The sequence below is a fragment of the Sus scrofa genome, chromosome 8 (assembly GCF_054392235.1).
Source record: "Sus scrofa isolate SSC_HxYL_T2T_F1_AM1 chromosome 8, Sscrofa_HxYL_maternal_Yorkshire_Landrace_v2.0, whole genome shotgun sequence".
Lineage (NCBI taxonomy): Eukaryota > Metazoa > Chordata > Mammalia > Artiodactyla > Suidae > Sus > Sus scrofa.
Window position 1 is genome coordinate 71,729,785 of NC_139390.1, and position 16,587 is coordinate 71,746,371.

The 16,587-nt window shown below is 37.4% G+C and overlaps 1 protein-coding gene across 4 annotated transcripts in view; it reads right to left on the reverse strand.

Annotated features, from left to right (window-relative positions):
* UBA6 (ubiquitin like modifier activating enzyme 6) overlaps positions 1 to 16,587 on the reverse strand; it is an 88,182-nt gene that overhangs the window by 62,097 nt on the left and 9,498 nt on the right. For 3 of the 4 annotated variants that reach the window (XR_014812616.1, XR_014812617.1, XM_003129053.7), the window contains exons 3-6: positions 5,791 to 5,885; positions 4,739 to 4,767; positions 2,507 to 2,601; positions 1,859 to 1,970 (exon numbers count right to left, since the gene is read on the reverse strand). Coding sequence is in view for 2 of the 4 variants with exons in the window: in XM_003129053.7 (XP_003129101.5) it covers positions 1,859 to 1,970; positions 2,507 to 2,601; positions 4,739 to 4,767; positions 5,791 to 5,885 (331 nt within the window). In the remaining 2 variants the exon portion in view is untranslated. Of the gene's footprint in view, positions 1 to 1,858; positions 1,971 to 2,506; positions 2,602 to 4,738; positions 4,768 to 5,790; positions 5,886 to 10,617; positions 10,736 to 16,587 lie in introns of all 4 variants that reach the window. The other variant, XM_084972402.1, reaches the window with a different exon arrangement.

Genomic DNA, 16,587 nt, shown 5'->3' on the forward strand with positions numbered 1-16,587 from the left:
AGCTGAATACTACTTTTTAAATGATGTACTTAGTTTGGGAAACTTTATAGACTACAATGGATTATAAAGTTTACTCCAAATTTTTGTGATGGCAGGTCTATGGTTACGAATTCTCAGAGAAGATCTTTTTTTTTTTTTTTTTTTAAATCTAGAGCTCAAGAGAAAACAGACAAGTGTTTTGTTCTAATAGACAAAGATTGCTCTCATACACCCTTTTCCTAAGGGCAGAGCTTTCTGAGGATTCACAGAGTTGCAATGAGGTAGTAAGTCTCAATTCCATTTCTCTATCTCCTGAAGACACATTTTGTTATCTTGTTTCTGTGTGACCATTAATTCTCAAGAAATGTGGTTCCTTTTTTTTTATCAGTAGTAGTTTATTTAAGCACCTTTTTTTTTAACTTTTTTATTACTCAAATGAATTTATCACATCTGTAGTAATATAATGATCATAACAATCTGATTTCACAGGATTTCCATCCCACAGCCCAAGCACCTCCCCCCACCCCCAAACTGTCTCCTCCGGAGACCACAAGTTTTTCAAAGTCTGTGAGTCAGCATCTATTCTGCAAAGAAGTTCAGTCTATCCTTTTTTCAGATTCCACATGTCAGTGAAAGCATTTGATGTTGGTGTCTCATTGTATGGTTGAGTTCACTTAGAAGAAATGTGGTTCCTGAGACAGGCAAACCCTGTCCCTGAAGTGACCACAGACAAAGTTTACAGGCCTTCTTTTAGCTACCTATTCATTTTTGGTCTCTGAGCACTTCCCTTATATCATTCTGAGCTCATGTAATCATTGAAAAGAAAATCTATTAAGCAGTTCTACTGCAGAAAGGCTATGAACCATCTTTGCAGCAGGATGGATTTCAAGTTATCCAGACAAGAATGGAAATCTACACTATTTTTCAGTGCTTGTAATATTGTGATTATATTAAGAAACATATATTTTGGCCTTCATTCAAGGTTACAGCATACAGCTCCTAACACTCTTGTAATTGCCTATATAGAGGCATCCTATGTGATATTTAGTTTTGGTGAAATGAATGTTTTTTTTTTTTAAATTCATAACAAGCCCTTTCAGCCATACCTGAGCTTATGTTAATGAGGTGACTTCTGCAAAGCTCCTAAGAATGGGGGCTGTTTGTTAGAGGAACCAACCTTAACATCTGAAGGTCAGAACTTTCAGCCCTATATCCAAGACCTCTGGGGAGTGAGGAGGGGCTGGAGATTGACTTAATCACCAATGGCCAATGTTCTAGTTAATCATGCTTACATAATGAAGTCTCCACAAAAATCCGTGAGCCAGGGGCTGAATTAAGGGAGCTTCCAAGCTGATGAATATGTGGAGGTACTGTGAAGGTGGCATACCTGGAGAGAGCATGGGACCTCAGTACCTCCTTTCCCCATAATACCTTGACCTGTGCATCTCTTCTATCTGGCTGCTCCTGAGTTATAGCCTTCTAAAATAAACTGGTAATCCAGTAAGTAAACTGTTTTTTTTCTGAGTCTGTGAGCCACTCTGGCAAATTAATCAAACCTGAGGAAGGGGTTGTGGAAACTTCTAATTGCAACTGATATGTAGACAAAAGAAAAAGAAATGCATATTGCTATAAACCAGTGAGTTTGGGTAGGTTTTCATGCACATTACTGTGAAAACAGCTAACTAATATAACAGCTTTGTCAGTAATTCTTAGGCCCTTTCCCTAAAATGTAGTATTTAAAAGGTATTAGTCTAAAAAGAGTCATTTAAACTGAAATGTTTTGTTCTGCTCAATACACTAGGCTAGTTATCCTATATTAATACTTAATGATCTGCTTTGGAATCTGTCACTAACATGCAATATAAAATGAAGTACTAACCTGGTATTTATCTAAGAAGGAGAGATCTGTGCTTTCATTTAAAGGAACAGAAGATGATGTGACATGAACATATGGATTTAATTCTGCAATATGCTGAAGTACAGCTTCAGCCCTAAAACAAAAAAAAAAAAAAAAAAAAGAAAGAAGAAAAAAAGACCTTTACCACTCTTTTGTTCAATAAATATACTCAATCTTTCAAACTCGGACACTTTGTTAACATCAGAGGAACCTGAATATTATAAGATAAAATTTCAATGGGAATTTAATAAACTGGAGAGAAAAAAAGAAGCTAAGGCTTATTTATCTTTACAGAAAACTATACAATCTTAAGATGTAGCATACTGTTGTATTCCACAGTAAGTCACACAATTCTGAAGTGTACCCTTACAGGTCAATGCTCCTTAAGTTTATTAATGATTCAGCAATTAAAAAAAAAAAACTCCTTTAATCATGTTAAAGAAAAAAATCATTCCTAATTAATGATGTGAATGTACTAAAAATTTGACAAACATAAATCATGAAATGTTGATATCCACAGTTGAGTTAAACAACTACAAATGAATTGGTATTCTGGATACAGAAAATATTCTAAGTAACTGCAACATATATATAAACAAAACCTGTGATAATACATCAAAATATCTTCACCTGTTTCTTGAATTAACAACATCATCTTCACAGAGAAAGAAGTTTGTTCCTAGATCCCATGCTTGGCATTTTTCTGTATCATGAATTGTAAGTGCCTTCAAAAAAGAGAAAAATACCTATGTAAGTCAGGAATAAGACAAGGATGCTCACTATTTCGAATACTATTTACATTGCATTGGAAGTATGTGTTAATTAGACAACAGAAAGTAATTAAAGGCCTAAGAACTGAAAAGGACATGAAGCATTCACAGATGATATGACTTTATCGGGAAACCAGAAAAGTTCCTGGAAAAACTACTTTCAACAGTAAGAGAATGTAAATTTAGAAAAGCAGCATGTTATATAAACCAACATACATACAAAAACTTAAAAATTCACATAAACATTTCCAAATGTTCCATATTCAAAGCAAGAAAGAAAACTGACCAACTGGAAAAGTATGTATTTACCTTATACCATAGGCCACAAATCTTAAAAAGGGGCAAGGTATATAAATACCAAGTATATTAAAAAATGCATAAGGTCCTTTGAAATATTTATCCACGTTCAACTCTGCTCAAGAATGAAATACCGGAGTTCCCATCGTGGTGGAGCGGAAACGAATCCAACTGGAACCATGAGGTTGTGGGTTTGATCCCTGCCCTTGTTCGGTTGGTAAAAGATCCGGTGTTGCCATGAGCTGTGGTGTAGGTTGCAGATGCGGCTTGGACCTGGCACTGCTGTGGCTGTGGTGTAGGCCAGAGGCTACAGCTCCGATTAGATCCCTAGCCTGGGAACCTCTACATGCCACAGGTGCGGCCCTAAAAAGACAAAAAGACACACACAGAAAAAAATCAGGGAAGGGAAAACTACCAGTTAAAAGAAACCAAATTCAGGAAGTTCCCCTTGCAGCTCAGCAGTAACAAACCCAACTAGTATCCATGAGGATACAGGTTTGATCCCTGGCATCATTCAGTGGGTTAAGCATCTGGCATTGCTGTGAGCTGTGGTGTGGGTCACAGATGTAGCTTGGATCTGGCATGGCTGTGGCTGTGGCATAGGCCAGCAGGTGCAGCTCCAATTTGACCCCTAGCCTGGGAACTTCCATATGCCACAGATGCAGCACTAAAAAGCAAAATAAAAATAAAAAAAGAAACCAAGTTCAGAATATGGACTTTGCTTGAATTCTGATTGGAACAAAATAAATATTTAAAGTAATTCTTTCATAAAACTGGGAAAATTTGAACTCTAATTCGATACTTGACGACTGTGGTGGTAAGCAGGCTTCTAAGATACCCCTTAATGATTCCCACTTCCTGGTATTCAGGCTTCTGAGTAAACCTCTCTCCTAGTGGTTTTATGCTTTTGATGACTACAGAATAGGTGACGGAAAGTCACTTCTGACATTAGGTTACAAAGACTGAGATCTGTCTTGCTAGCACATTCCTTTCTTGTTTTCTTGCTTGCTTACACTGATGAAACAAGCTGCCATACTGAAAGCTGCTCTGTGGAGAAGACCACATGGCAAGGAATTGAGGGTGACTTTCAATCAACAGCCCAGCAAATAGCTGAGGTGGGAATGTGAAGTGGCACAATCTTGCCAGCGAACCCTGTCAATAACCACATGACCAAGTTTCCCCTAGCTTCAAGATGACTGCAGGCTCTGCCAGCTTTGTGAGACTCTCAAAATGAGGAATCCACTAAGATGCACCCAATTTGTGACCTAAAGAAAATGCGACAAGTGCTGCTGTTTAAGTTGCTAAATTTTGGGGTGATCTGTTTGAGGTAAAAAATAATTGTTTTAAGGGTAGCAATGATATTAAGAAACTGCCACATTTTTAGGTATGAAAATGATTATCGTGGCTATGTTTTCAATAGACACCCTTATAGAACTATAAACTGAAGAATTTAAGAATAATAGGATGTTTGAGATTTATATCAAAATCATCTGGCAGTTAGTACGCAGTGGGGAATGGGAAAGAGATGCACAAAACAAATTTGTCTGTGAGCTGATAATTGCAGTTCCATGATGGGTACATGTTTTTTTTTTTGCTAAAACTACTCTTTTTCTGTATCATTTTGACATTTTCTATAACAAAAATATTTTTTAAGAGGAAAGTAAAGCATTAAAAACAATTTTGCTACTAAATTAAGAAGCAAAAATCAGGCCAAAGTATAAATATTAATACCACTACTGATAAAAAAAAAAGAGTTAATAACAAATAATTCTTCTTACCAAGGGCATTTACTCACCTTAATTCCTGCAAGAACAAGATTCTTTGCTATAAAGGGTGAAAAAAAGGAATAGCTTAATATTAGGAAGTGTGTATTAGATATGTCTTCACTGAGCCTGGTCTCACCTCTGACTAAATAATTTTAACTTCTTTTACTATTTTTTTTTAACTTTTCAAGATTCTGTATTTATTAATCATAATCTTATTTCCTTTCTTTTCACATCTCCCCCCCCCCACTGTACAGCATGGGGATCAAGTAATTCTTACATGTATACATTTTTCCCCCCACCCTTTGTTCTGTTGCAGTATGAGTATCTAGACATAGTTCTCAATGCTACTCAGCAGGATCTCCTTGTAAATCTATTCTAAGTTGTATCTGATAACCCCAAGCTCCCTTCTTTTACTATTTAAGAAATACTGTTTACTTAGAAAATACAGATGAACAAAAAAGGAAGAAACTAAACTTTCCATTACCACATCACTCTTAAAATTTTAGTGTACCCTTCCAAATATGATGTCATGAATATATATGTGTATATCCTCTACCATAATAATTAATGGATGTAGAAAAAGATCCTTAATAGCTATCAACATCACAAAAAAGCAAGACAGTCATTACCAGTTCCTTGAGGAAGAACGAACAGTATCATGTAATAGTCTTGTCAAAAAAGAAATCAAAACTGAATATGATGATAGTTTTGGATTTAATTTCTGTTATAGAAAATAATACAAGGGAAAGGAATTAAATTCTGCAAGGAAAAGGAGTTAAATTCTTTAAATTATGCTGCTCCAGAAACGAATCAGACTAGGAACCATGAGGTTGCGGGTTCGATCCCTGGCCTTGCTCAGTGGGTTAAGGATCCGGCATTGACGTGAACTGTGGTATAGGTCACAGACATTGGCTCGGATCCCGCATTGCTGTGGCTCTGGCATAGACCGGCGCTACAGCTCCGATTAGACCCCTAGCCTGGGAACCTCCATATGCCACATGTGCGGCCCTAAAAAGACAAAAAAGATAACTTATGCTGCTCAAAAGTGTCATATAAAATTATGAATAGAAATACCACTTACCAATTTCCAAACCGAGACCGCCCATACCACTTAAGAAAACATGGGACCTGGCCATCTTCTGCATTGCTGTGTCTCCAAGAACATACCTCTGTCGACTACATGTAAAACACAAGGAAAAACAAATAAGTTATTTCACCAAAATTGTATATCCTTTAAAGTTATTTGCCAACTAATTACTTGGCAACTAGATCCTGCCCACAGACTTGTTTTTCATCACTGGCATAGTGTTTAAAATTTCTGGATTAACTGCCAAATATATGACATACTTTGAAAAATTAGAAGATTTGGCACCACAGTCCACATTCCCGTATGGCTAGAGAAGTGAGTGGGAGTTGCCCTGTTTAGAGAGGGAGGAGAATTAATTGTGCTCTAGACATGCCTGGTTTCCATCCTGCTCCTCTCATTTATTACCTCAGTGGCCACTACAGGCATTTGGGTTTGCCACCTCCACCTGAAGCCTTTCACAATGTAAAGGATTTCTCAAGCAAAAAATTGGTTTCCTTCCTGGAGTTTAAATAACTTAAAATTAACCCGTTTTCAAACATTATTTTAAATATAAAAGCTGATAAATTATACAAAGGACCTTATTACATCATCCATCCAAACAGCCATAAGGCAGAGGTAGTGTCAGGATGGGAATTTCAAAAAAACACACATTGGTAATGAAAAAGAGTCAGATATAGTAATAAAATCAATAGTAGAGCTTATTTTAAAGAACAATCATAAACCTGAAGCTATACAAATTTTTGAAGATATGGACATTCAAAGGATTCTCCTGAGAATCATTTGAAAGATGAGTTTAGAATAAAAAAATAATTTCAGAAGCCCTTGGGTTGCAAGTGTTTCTTTTAGAATTCACATATGCACACATACTGGTTTAAGGCATGACTGTTTACATATATGTGTGTGTGGGTACATATATATTTAACTTCCCTATTTTAGCTACTGAAATTAAATATATATATTTAACTTCCATATTTTAGCTACTGATATTCAATATAAAAGCCCTGAAAGTGGTCTTCTGTCTAATAAGAAGAAACATTATAAACACAGTCTTTATTATTTCCCACAACATATAATAAAGCCTAGACTTTTTCTTTTTAAATTGGTATTCACTATTTTTGCTTCAAAGATAAAATCGACTCATTTATGAAATATTTATTGAACATCTACGATAGTATGCATGGAACAGTGTATTATATAGTCTTAAAATCCTTATTTGCATACCACTAAACAATATATTTAAGTTCTATCTTGGAACTTTACATAAATGGGATCATTTTGAATGTCTTATCTCGCTTCTTCAAGGAAATTATACATAAAAGATTTATTCATATCAATGCATGGAGATGTTCGTTAATTTTTATCTGTTGTTTTCTATTACTGTATTGCACTATGCTATTAAGGATATACCATAATTCAGCTATTCTATGGTTTTGGACAGTTACCAATAATGTGACTGTGTATTCTTAAACATGTCTAATGGTACAGGTGTAACAGTTTCTATGGTGCATATTCTAAAAGAGGAAATGCAGGGTTAATTATTAGATAACGCCAAACTGTTTTCCAAAGTGGAGGCACCACTCTGCCTGGCAGTGTATCAAATTCCCTCAGTTTCACATCCTGGATGTGCAGGAAAATTTAACATAGCAGGACTGATCTTTAGCCTGCTCACAGGACTAGCTCTTGGCTGGTGACTGTGAACTTGGCTTTTGAAATGTTTCCTATGCTAATAGTTTTACTTTTCTATCCCACCCTCCCCCCAGCTGGTTTCCTGAAATAAAAACTCCTTTTTAGGTCTCCTTTTCTAAAGTACACATGTAAAACCAACTGATCATAAAGAGCACCCCCAATTTTTTTTGTTTGTTTTGTCTTCCACGGCATATGGAGGTTGCCAGGCTAGGGGTCTAATTGGAGCTGTAGCCTCTGGCCTATACCACAGCCACAGCAACGCCAGATCCAAGAGGCATCTGCGACCTATACCACAGCTCACGGCAATGCTGGGGTCCTTAACCCACTGAGCAAGGCCAGGGATCAAACCTGCAACCTCATGGTTCCTAGTTGGATTTGTTTCAGCTGTGCCACAGCAGGAACTCTGAGAGCAGCCCAAATTTTGATATATGGTACTTTAAATGATTACTTCCCAATTTTAATCATGATTCTTTGACATATGGGTTAATCTGAAGTATATTTTAAAATTTCTAATTTTATGAGGAATTTTATAATTATCACTTATGTTGACTTCTTGTTTCAAAGCACTGTGACCAGACATCACAATCTACATAGTTTCACTTTTAACATTTGACAATTTCTTTGGTCAGTTTTACACGTTCCACCTGTTTCTGAAAAGACTGTGTACTCTACAGTTGTTAGATGCAACAGTCCTTGTACGCACATTCATGTCTATACCTGTTCTTTTTGTCTGTGTGTTCTTTTTGTCTGCTTGTTCTTTTTGTCTGCTTGTTCTCTTGATTACTAAAGGCTATATATATATATATATATATATGTATTTTTTTTTCTGCTTGTTCTCTTGATTACTAAAGGCTGTTCTTTTTGTTCTTTTTGTCTGCTTGTTCTCTTGATTACTAAGGGCTATATATATATATATATATATATACATTTTTTTTTTCATCTTTTCAGGGCCACAATTGCAGCACATAGAAGTTCCCAGGCTAGGAGTTGAATCGGAGCTGTAGCCGCCGGCCTACACTACAGCCACAGCAATGCAGGATCCTTAACTCACTAAGCAAGGCCAGGGATCAAACCTGCGTCCTCATGATTACTAGACAGATTCGTTCCCGCTGAGCTACAAGAGAACTCCTTAAAAGCAACATTTTAAAAATGCCTTACTAGGATTGCAAATTTGTCTACTCCTCTATATATACTGAACAGTACTAACATGTAAGAATAACAGCTAATGCTCAGTGTTTAATACATACCACACATTGTTTCAATGTTTTGTGTTAACTCAGTTAATCCTCAACAAAAATTCTCTAAGTTCTACTTTTATTCCCATTTTTACAGACAGGAAAACTTAAACACAGAGAAAATAAGTTATTTAGAAATAGTGAGGCAAGATTCAACCTTAGCATCCATACTCTTATTAACCACTGTGCTAGACTGCACATAGATTAAGAAAGTCAAATCATTCTAGACTGCTTATAGGAAGAAAACCAAACCAGTTTCCTGACCTAACTCTTCCCTACCCTGATTCCCAAGACCTAAGAACAACACCTTCAATTCTTTTAGTTATTGCTTCTAATATTTACCCTGTTACTTCTCAATAACATGTTTGTACTTTTATTTCTTGATTTTTCTTTTATATATTGTGTATTAACATCCAACTAAGAAAGGTGGAATGACTTTTCTGAATACAAACCAGTCAAATTGTTTTCCTGTTTTAAAAACTTGAGGGTTTCCTAGACTCTAATATGAGTCACAGAGCCGTTCATAATCTAGTCTCTGGTTGGCTCTTTAGTCTCACCTTTGTCTTTCTACCATCAAACTCCATGTTCCAGGTTATTAAACGTTTTCAGTTCTCCAAATATGGTATTTTTTCTCTTTGTCTGTTAGACAGTTTTCTAGAGTATTCCTCTCCCCCAATATTTTGTGCTTGAGTAATTCCTACTTGTCCTCAGGTCTCAAATTATGTATTACTTTCCCCATGATGCTTCTCAATACCCTTAACCTTCGTCAAGACAGTGCAGGATCATCCTTTATATGCATCCATAACATCCTTTATTCAATTGTTATTAACACTTATCACAGTAGGAGAGTTCCTGTCGTGGCGCAGCAGAAACGAATCCGACTAGGAACCATGAGGTTGAGGGTTCGTTCCCTGGCCTCACTCAGTGGGTTAAGGATCCTGTGTTGCCATGAGCTGTAGTGTAGGTCACAGATGTGGCTCGAGTCTGGCATTGCTGTGGCTGTGGCGTGGGCCGGCGGCTACAACTCCAACTGGACCCCTAGCCTGGGAACCTCCATATGCCGTGGGTGCAGCCCTGAAAAGACAAAAGACAAAAAAACAAAACAAAACAAAACAAAACCCACTTATCACAGTATATTTTTACTATTTGTTTGTCTATTTTACTAGGAGACTATAGATTCCTTAAGGCAAGGCCTGCCTTTACTTACTACTGTATCCCAATGACTACAAGGGCCTGGAACATAATGGATACACAAAAGCAATTTGCTAAATTAATGAAAGAAATGAAATGGCACACAAGAACAACAACCCTTTTATGCCCTACTAAGCAGAAGACTTGAATTCTTTTTTCTATGTTCACAATGATAAGAACTACATTAAGAAACATTTTTCATTGTAGACTTAAACTTCATTATTTTAAGATTGCTCAGGGAAATAATGAATAGCCATGACAAAAATGTGACTGATTATAAATGACAAAGAACATCCAGACAAAAGAATAAAATTAAGATGTATGAGCCAAGGTTTTCCAAAGAATCATATAAATCTCGGACAGATTCTCAGTTACCTAAATTATCTACCTTTTCAATGTTTGGCCACCAAGGGGAAGGGTACTAAGTTGTGCCTACTTTGTGCCAGGCAATGTCAGGTACTCTGCAACTGATGCTTAAATCTTATGAGATGGATTTAAAGAGCTGAGAGTGTAACTTCAAGCCCAATATTGTTATACTGCAGTTGACTGTATTAAGTGGATATGCAACATACCAGTGAAATGTATCCAGTAAAAAAGAAAGTTCCAAGGCTCTCCAGTCTACTTTTAGAGAGCCCTATTTATCAAAGATTCTCCCTTTTACCAAGGCACAATATCTCCCTGTAGTTTTCACCACTAGTCCTAATTTTACCTCCTTGGGGCCATAGGGAATTCGTATAATCCCTCTCCGATGTGACAGCCCTTCAAACATTTGAAGATGGTAGTCAGATTCCAGAGTCTTCTTTCTCCAGGCTAAAGATCTCCAGTTCCTTAAACAATTCCAAACATGACATCATTTTGAGTCCCCCTCAACAGTCTAATCACTTTCTTCTGGATGTGCTTCAATTACCTTCATGTATTCATAAGTTTATTAAAACACCTATTTAAAGCCAGGAACCTGCACTGTGTGGGGCACATGATAGCAACAACCTCATATGAGGTACTTTGAGGATTAAATTAAGATAAAATATACAAAATACCTAGCAGGATATCTGTGATATGTTATTGGGATAGATAAATAATCAAATAATCCATTATTAAATACTACATACAGAAGTACCAGAAACTAAGGGAACCTGAAATACTGAAGAAGTGCTTATCTCTATCAGTGGAGGTCATGGAAAGCTTCACAAATGAGGTTCATCCATGCTGGAAACTGAAGACTTAATAAGAGCTAAAAAATTAATCAAAGAAGGAAAAGCATTCTATGCCAAGAAAAAGAAAAGCATGAAAAAGAATGGCATATAAGAAATTTGTAGTATATACATAAGACTTCCATTTCTGGCCATAGTTAAGTAACAGAGACAGATTTATCCTCTTCCTGCCTTAAACAACTGAAAACTGGACAACATAAATAAAACAAAAGATTTCAGACACTGGACAACAGGAAAGTCAGGGCAGTAATCTCAGAGGAAAAAAACAGCTGAGGTGGGCTTTATGATTGTCCTAGCCACTGCCTGGGGAGTTCCCAGGCTTCAGAGGAAGAAGGGAAACCCAAACAGAGCCTGACAGTCTCCTCAAATTGAAGAAGAGCTGCAATTTCAAGGAGATTAGAATTTCTGAATAGAGAGATGAAGAGAGAGAATGTTGGAGATCTTAGAGGGTTCTCCTTGCGTTTTCAGCTAAGACAGATGAGGAGGAGTTCCCTGGTGGCCTAGTGGTTAAAGGATGTGGCATTGTCACTGCTGTGGCTTGGGCTTAATCCCTGGTCTGAGAACTTCTGCATGCTGCAGATGCAGCCAAAAAAAAAAAGAAAGAGATAAGGAAATAACCTCAAGCTGGGGAAGGAACTACCTCAAAAGTGCACATAAAACAATCACTGCTGTTTAAACAAGTCCACAAATAGTTATGTGTTTCCCTCCAGCAAGGTGGAAAACCTTATAATATGGAGGGCACTAGACGGAAAAATTAGCCCCAGAATTGAGTCTTTTATGGTATCACCTAACAAAGCTTAAAAAGTAGGTCTTGAGAAAATAAATTGTTTTCAATTTAACTGTGTCCCTGAAAAAACTCAAGAACATTTAGAAGATTCAAAATTATCCAGCACCCAAAAAGGTAAAATTCATAACATCTGACGTACACTGAAAAATTACCAGATATGCAAAAAAGCAGGAAAATATAACTCATAATGAATAGAAAAATCAACAACAGAACAGATTTAGAAATGACAGATGATAGATGTGTAGACAAAGACATTAAAACAATTAAAAATATAATACATATGCTCAAGAAGCAACAAAAGTCCTAGAAATGAAGACTAAAAAACCCTAGATGAAAAAATACACAATGAAAGGAATTAATAGATTCAACACTGCATAAGTGAACCTGAAGTCACAGCAATAGAAACTTTACAAAATGAAACATAGAGATTAAAAATAAAAGACAAAAAAATAAATAGAGCTTAAGTGAGCTGTGGGACAACTTCACTTGGTCTAATATATGTGTAACTGTGGTCCCTGAAAGAGAATGGAGAAAGGGGTAAGAGAAAAACATATCTGAAGAACTAAAGAGCTAAAATTTTTCTGGGAACACAATAAACTCACAGACCATAATGCAAACAAACCAAAGAACAAGACATATAAAGAAAACTAAAATAAAGCATACCATAATTGTTTAAAACAAGTGATGAAGAAAAAGTACTAAAAGTGATCGGAGAAATGAGATCATATGATTTTTAGAGAAAAGGTAAGAATGACAGTTGACTTTCTCCCAGGAAGCAGTATAAATCAGATGACAGCAGACATTTTTAAAGTACTGAAGACACTGCCAACCTAAAATTCTTTACCCAATTTCAAAATAGGAAATAAAGACTTCAGTAGACATATGAAAGCTGAAAGAATTAACTGCAGGCAGACCTTCACTTTAAAAAATGTTAAAGCAAATCCTTAGAAAGAAAGAAGATACCAGATGGAGATCTTAATTTAGGCAAAGGAATATAGACTACCAGAAATTACAAATTTATAGATAAATACAAAACCTCTTTTCTCTTATTTTTATTTTATTTTTTTGTATTTTTGCTATTTCTTTGGGCCTCTTCCGCGGCATATGGAGGTTCCCAGGCTAGGGGTCTAATCGGAGCCGTAGCCACCAGTCTACACCAGAGCCACAGCAACACGGGATCTGAGCCGTATCTGCAACCTACACCACGGCTCACGGCAACGCCGGATCCTTAACCCACTGAGCAAGGGCAGGGACCGAACCCGCAACCTCATGGTTCCTAGTCGGATTCGTTAACCACTGCGCCATGACGGGAACTCCTCTCTTATTTTTAAAATCTCTTTTAAAGATAATTGATTAAGCCAAAACCAGTAAAGAATTGTGAGTTTATAACATGTAAAAGTAAAATGTTAAGACGACAACAACTCGAATCAATAACTCAATATCCTGGGACAGGAGAAATAGAAATACAGTGTTAAAGCTTTCTTACTGGAGCTCCTGTTGTGGCTCAGCAGTAACGAACCCAGCTGGGATCCATGAGGACATGGGTTCAATCCCTGGCCTCGCTCAGTGGGTTAAGGATCTGGTGTTGCCGTGAGCTGTGGTGTAGGTCTAAGACATGGCTTGGATCTGAAGTTGCTGTGGCTGTGGTGTAGGCCGGCAGCAGCAGCTCCAATCTAACCCCTAGCCTGGAAACTTACATATGCTGTGGGTACAGCCCTAAAAAGACAAAAAACAAAAAACCCCCAATTTTCTTATACTATAAAGGAAGTGATACAGTAAGATTTTAGTAATACACAGTGGCTCTGTCCTCTGATTCCCCACAGATACTGAGGGATGATTGCACAGGAACATGCCATTAAAGGAAATAAAATATAATTAAAATGTTCAATTATTCAACAAAATAAAGAGGAAAAAAAGGAAAACCAGTAACAGGGAGATTAAACAATTAGAAAACAAACAGCAAAATAGTATCAACATTCCACATTAAATGTAAATGGTGTAGACACTCTATTAAAAGACAGACTTATGGAGTTCCCCTTGTGGCTCAGTGATAACGAACCTGGCTAGTACCCATGAGGATGTGGGTTCCGTCTCTGGCCTTGCTCGGTGGGTTAAGGATCTGGCATTGCCCTGAGCTGTGATGTAGGTTGCAGATGTGGCTTGGATCCCGCATTGCTGTGGCTGTGGCCTAGGCCAGAAGCTACAGCTCTGATTCAACCCCTAGCCTGGGAATTTCCATATGCTGCGGGTGTGGTCCTAAAAAGACTAGGGGAAAAAAAAAAAAAAAAAAAAAACAGACAGACTTACAGATCAAAGGAACAGAATAGAAAGCCAGAAATAAACCCATGCACTATGTTTTGGAAACCAAATAAGATACTTCTAAATGACACATGGGTCAAAGAAATCAAAGGAAAATTACAAGGTTTTCTAACTGAATGAAAATGAGGACATATTTGTCAGGTACATATTAAGCAATGCTTAAAAGAAAATCTTTAGCATAAAATGAATATAGTAATAAAGTTAGAAATATCTCAAAGGAGGCGGAGCAAGATGGCAGAGGAGTAAGAGGTAACACACAGTTCTCCCACAAACACATCAAAAAAACACATCTACATGTAAAACTACTCACACAGAGCATCATCAACTGAATGTTGGGAGAAAAACTTACACCTCCAAAAAGGGCAAGAAACTCTTGACATAACTGGGTAAAACAAAAGAAAAACGGAGAGAGAAGAGGAATCAGGACGGGACTAGAATTCCCGAGAGGGAGCTGTGAAGGACAAAAGGAACCCACCTCCTGGGAAGTCACCTAACTAACGGCTGAGTCACAGAGAAAAGTGCAGCAGCTGAACTGAGAAGAGCAAAGCAGAGTGAAAGCCACACAGATCATCTGAACCACTGGCCAGGACACCACAGCCTGAGACACTCGGGCTGGGGCTGGGCACTGAGACTCAGGCTCCAGAGGTCAGTCCTAGGAAGAGAACTGGGGATGGCATGAGGGGCTAAGAAGCAGTGTACCATGGGCTAAGGAGGGGAACACCATGGGCAGAGGGAACCCAGGAGAAGGTCCGGACCTGCAGGAGAGGCAATGTGCCATTGCTGGGGAGGGGAGAGGAGGAGGGATGGGCTGCCATAGGAAATTTGCTGGGCTGGAACATGTGCATGCCCACAGGCGTATTCTACCAAACATACAAAGAGGAACTTATACCCATTCTCCTTAAACTTTTTCAAAAGGTTGAAGAAGAAGGAACACTCCCAAAGACATTCTATGATGCCACCATCACCCTAATTCCAAAACCAGACAAAGATACCACCAAAAAAGTAAACGAACGGCCAATATCTTTCTTGAATATAGACGCAAAAATTCTCAAAAAATTTTATTTTTTATTTTTATTTTATTTTTGTGTTTTTAGGGCTGTACCCGCGGCACATGGAGGTTCCCAGGCTAGGGGTCTAATCTAAGCTATAGCTGCTGGCCTATGCCACAGCCACAGCCATGCCAGATCCTTGACCCGCTGACCCGCTGATTGAATCCCTAACCTCATGGTTCCTAGTCATATTCGTTTCCACTGCACTATGACAGGAACTCCCCAGAATTTTTATATATATGTATAGAAATACATTATGATCAACTTTGTTTTACTCTAGAAATGGAATGCAATGTGGCAAGATACTCTAAAAGCCATCTTGATTGTAATTCACAACATTAAAAAGCTAAAGAAGAAAAACCATATAATCACCTCAATGAATGCAGAAAAAAAAAGTTTGATAAACCCAATATCCATTTCTGATTTAAAAAAACAAAACAAGGAGTTCCTGCTGTGGCTCAGTGGGTTGATGATCTGACTTATCTCCATGGAGGCACAGGTTCAACCCCCAGTCCAGTGCAAAGAGTTAACGATTCAGTGTTACTGCAGCTGTGTCTCAGATTCAATCCCTGGCCCAGGAACTTTCGTATGCAGCAGGGGCAGCCTGAAAAAGAAAAACAAACAAAAAGCCCCCACAAAATCCTAAGCAAACTAGTAACAGAGGAGCATTTCCTCAACCTAGTGAGGGATATCTACAAAGAACCTATAGCTAACATCGTACTCCACTGTGGAAGAATGAATTTTCCAAAGATCAAGAACAGAAGTTGCCTGCCTTTACCACTTCCATTCAACACTGTATTGAAGGTTCCAGCCACAGAAATAAAACAAGACAATGAAACAAAACACATCCAGACTGAAAAGGAGGAAATAAAACTTCTTTATTTTCAAACATGACTGTCTGTCTAGAAAATCCTATGGAATTTACAAAATAATTTACTAGAACTAATAAGTGAGACTAGTAAGACTGCAAGATTAGAAGTTAAAATGCGAAATTGTGCAAGATCTTTGCACTGGTAATTATATAACACTACTAAGAAACAGTAGAGAAATAAATGGACAGACTTACCATATTAATGGTTCTTAAAATACAATAGTTAAAACATCAATATTCCCCTAGCTGAACTATAGATGCAAAACAATCTCAAACAAAATTTCAGGATTTAAAAAAAAAGACTCAACATGTTGATTCTAAAATTCATGTGGAAATTCAGGTACCTAGAAGAACCCAACCAACTTTAAAAAAGAAGTCAAGGCATTCCTGACGTGGCTCAGTGGTTAAAGAATCTGACTAGGAACCATGAGGTTGCGGGTTT